The following is a 4,262-nucleotide window of genomic DNA, read 5'->3' as shown; positions in this document are numbered from 1 at the left end:
TAGGGTTACAACGCTCGGATTTTGTGTTCGCAGGTGCAGGGTGAGCCTCGTCCCTGGGGAAACAGCAGATTCAGTTTCGCCTGCACGGTGTGCCGCAGATTTCTCCACGGCGTCGTCACGGCGTGTTCTGGGGCTGACATTGCAGATGGTTCACAGATTTCTGAGCCTGCACTACTCAACCGACCCCAAGGGTCTTCGTCGGAAGTTCAGCAGGCGGGGGCATGGGTGATCCCGTTTGTCTCTGCTGCTTGGACGAGCAGGTAAAGATTATTACTTCTCGCTAATCTGGCTTGTGGTCGTACAACTGTGCTGTTAGTACCGGAGGCATTGCACAAGTTATTACTTCGAACAAATCTTTTGAATTCCCTGCTTTTGTCAATTTTATTCCCACCATGCCTTGGAAATTTAGGGCCTTTGTTAATTGCTGTGTGTGGGTACGCTTGATCCCAAGTTCCCAACAAAAACATCCAGGCGATTCCATAGGCTGTCACGCAGCCTCTGTAAATACTTTTGTGGTGTACATACTTTTCTGTTGTTATAGTCTCTTAATCCCCCCTGCGTTGCTTTGTGTCTTGCACCTTGGCTCTGAATAATGTTGTTGTCTTCATATAGCCTGCTCACCTTATTTATCGTTCCTGTATAAGATTCTTGGTGTTTCAGATGGCCTACCATGCTCTGTCGGAACTGAAACCCGGAGTGAAGAACTGGAATGTCTGCGTTCATGTCTCCCACCTCTGGGAATACCGCGGTGGCACCGACACTGGTCCGGTGCAACATGTAGATATGGTTCTGGTCACTAACAAGGTAAACTTTCATGCACCCTCATGCAGCTGACCATGTCGTCTTGACCATGTTTTGTGCTTATGCAGGGAAATGCTATGTACGCTGAGATAGGAAAGGATGACTTGGAGCATAAAGCTGCGCTATTGGCTGACGGCAACACATACACTCTGACCAGATTCATGGTGTCGCTTGCCACACTATTGTGGAAGCAGTGGCTGACATCCAAGATGGCTTTCTGGAGTTCGTGTACGACCCTATTCCGTTTCTGGACCTCGCAGCCTATGTGGGAGAGAACAAGCGCTTTGTGGGTGATCATTTCTTCCAGTTTAGGCCATCCTTTGTCATCTAACTTTTAGTGTTTGGAACTCATTCACTTTTGTTTCTTTATGTAGATATTGTTGGGTCATAGTGAGTGTCTCTGCTGCTGCATTTCTCTGCATTGCGCGCCAGCCAACTCTGACCACCAAACGCACTATAGTCCTGGAAGACCACTTTTATTTCATTTTCTCTGTTCTTGAGGTTTATATATGGTTCAAACTTCAAACATATTAATTAATCAACTCCATTGAGGTGGCACTGAGAAAATGATTTAAATGCTGGCCTCATGCAAACAGAAGCTGGCTTGCTTCTGGAAAACTTGCTAGTTTCTTGGGGGGAACCTGACCTGTCTGTGGGTTTGTCCGTGTTTATTTCAGATGGTCCTCTCTGTAGTGCCCCTGTTTTCTACTATGTATGGGGCATTTAACTCTGGGCCAGAATCATTGTTGACTAGTAATAGTAAAACTTTGGAACTGTAATTCTACTTGTGTGCTAGTTGTCGTAACAAACAAGCACATTCGTTTAGTTACCGGTACTATATTTGGTTGAATGAGCTCTTCTTTCCCCCTAAATCTAGTTCTTCATTTATAGCCCTCAGCATCATGAATCTGAATTGTTTAATTGCACTGTTTCCAGGTGCATCAGTTACTTAAGTTCATTGCAAAATTTTCAAAACATCCAAATGGCAAGGTGAGAGGTTCTTTATTATTCATGACCTGTGTATATTGTTTCTCTATTCCTCTCTCATTTTCTCTTTATTCAGGTATTGCTATGGAAAATGGGAATTTCACGGGTTCTTAATAAGTTGCTAAAGAACTGCAGCAACGCATCTTACTTGGAAGATAAAGCGATCTCTGAAAGAGGAGCCTACAGAAGTGACCAACTTATGCTCAAATGGAGGATTCCCTTATTCAGATGTCCCGCATCTATCTTCAGTGCCCAGCCATCTGGCAAAGAGCAGACTGCTATTGAAGAGTAAGCTCAACTATCTACTTCAGAACTACTTCATCATTTACATTTGAAAACTAATTATATTAACTCAAAGTAGGTCCTCAGAGAATGCTAGCGTTGAGGAGTGCTCTTCTATCATGCATCACCTCTTGGTCTTATGCCAGGTAAAAGAACTTTCGTGTTATCTATGATAAGATGGTTGTCGGATCGGCAACGTTTACTTCTCTATTTGATTCTCAAGCTTAGCTCACTACTTCTGTAGTGAAGCCAGGATGTGGTCTGTGTTTTGTTGTGGTTTCTTTAGTTTTACTACTCTGAAAGATTGATATCAAGCTTTTGTAATGAAATACTATCAAGTGTTCCCTACTCCAGAAGCCATTTATGAGTTGAAACTGCCCTGTGCAGTTAGTTCCTTTTTTTTGGTTTCAATAGTAGTCCTAGTTAAAAGGGTCAACAACATGTTGGTGTCATGTGTCTGAGATCATACATTGGAAGTTCATACTGTCGGAGGTGGAAAACCTAAAGGAGTAGCTGAAGTTTGAAAATGGTTTATTAAATACATGAGAAGGCTATGCTGAGAATGAGGACACGGAAGGATAATAATGTTTCTTTAGCTGTTACTTTTTTTTTCTTCTTCCTTTGACAGGGTTGTGTTGCTAATTAGATTTAAGAAACTGAATTCCAAAATTTTGTGTGCAACCATTTTAAAATACCCCAGATCCCCAAGTACACATGAATTATGTCATAGTTAAATTAATTAACATATTACCGAGCCCCTCATTCTAGTTTTTGAAGCAAGAGGATTTTCTTGTAGAGTTCTATTAGGATTGTTATGCTATAAAATTTACTCATTGAGTTAACAGAGCATATGTTCAGTTTGTTACTTGTGATTAAGTTGCTAATATGACACTTGTCTGAATTTCTTAATCATGTCAAGCTGGACAACATGCAATGCCAATATTTTGCATGAGAGAGGACTGATATTGTAAACTGGATAGTATGAGGCTATGAGCTGACAATTAAACTCCTAGAATTCAATAACCACAGTGCTAACTGCTAAGTTATTTCATAACATTCATGTCAGTATCTTCGCTTGTCCTGTGGGTATATTTGGTCAGCTATGCACTAAGGATCTTCAACATCAATATTTGCAAACTTTTCCCCACCTCATGCGTGGTACTTTCTCCTAGTTTAGTTGGCACATGTCCATTTTTTCCCCGTACTTCATTTCTGAATTGTTGAGCTGTTTGTAGACAGAGAATCCATTCTTCTCTCGTGTTTTTTGTTTTAATCAGTGGCTCTTCTGCTTACTTCTTTGCGGCCTTTTCAGGCTCTCCCTATATTCCTTGACAGGATTTTCAATCCTGTTCTTGCAATTATATTGTCAGTGACATTTGTTCTTGCCTTTGGGGAGGTAATGCATCTTATGTCCAAGCATTTATATTTCTGTTACCGGCCCATAGATTATCTGATTGATCATCACATTTCGACAATCAGGTTATACCTCAAGCAATATGTACCAGGTATGGGCTGGCAGTGGGTGCTAGCTTTGTTTGGCTCGTACGCATCGTCATGTTCATTGCCTATCCTATTGCTTACCCTATTGGGAAGGTAAATCAGCAAAGTCACATTACTCAATAGAAAAGTGTTAATTTGTACTGTATCATAATCGTTTGAAGCTTATCCAGTGGCCTAGATTTTGAATTCCAATGAATTAGACTATTATTATGAGGCCTGGGCTCACTGCTCTTTGGTGCCATTGTTGATGGACAAGGTCATGAAGTGATATTTTGGTTACACTTCTCTAATTAGGAGATTTTGGTAACATGCGTGCAAGTGCTTTCTTGTTTCTATTCTTATTTAGCCCTGCCCATCATAGCTGGTATTTGGGTTATCATAGATATCCATTACTGCTTTGCTTTCCATTTCAGCGACCTTGTTGGTTTGTATATGCTGAGCTAACACAAATTTTAGATCTCTTCCGAACGAACATGTAGTTCTATTTATTTATTCGCTGTTGTATGTTGGGACTTGAACTACTGCTGCCGGATGTCTCGAGAAAGAAAAAATAATTACTGGAAATTGTAGGTATGGCTCATGTCTAGTAAAGCTAGCCTCTACTAGACTAGCTCGTTAATCAAAGATGGTTAAGTTTCCAAACCATAGACATGTGTTGTCAGTTGATGAACGGGATCACATCATTAGGAGAA

At 41.0% G+C, this 4,262-nt stretch overlaps 1 protein-coding gene across 1 annotated transcript; it reads left to right on the top strand.

Annotated features, from left to right (window-relative positions):
* Positions 1–880: 880 nt before the first annotated feature.
* LOC123048644 (putative DUF21 domain-containing protein At1g03270) lies at positions 881–3,877 on the top strand. Its single transcript, XM_044471700.1, has 6 exons — positions 881–1,087; positions 1,176–1,791; positions 1,865–2,076; positions 2,150–2,216; positions 3,383–3,466; positions 3,550–3,877. Exons 3-6 carry the CDS (start codon positions 1,880–1,882, stop codon positions 3,691–3,693), a joined length of 492 nt encoding a protein of 163 aa, XP_044327635.1. The 5' UTR covers positions 881–1,087; positions 1,176–1,791; positions 1,865–1,879; the 3' UTR covers positions 3,694–3,877.
* Positions 3,878–4,262: the final 385 nt, after the last annotated feature.

The sequence above is a fragment of the Triticum aestivum genome, chromosome 2D, assembly GCF_018294505.1.
Source record: "Triticum aestivum cultivar Chinese Spring chromosome 2D, IWGSC CS RefSeq v2.1, whole genome shotgun sequence".
In the NCBI taxonomy this organism is placed as follows: domain Eukaryota; kingdom Viridiplantae; phylum Streptophyta; class Magnoliopsida; order Poales; family Poaceae; genus Triticum; species Triticum aestivum.
Note: the sequence above shows the minus strand (reverse complement) of the source record. Positions and strands in the feature narration are given on the sequence as shown.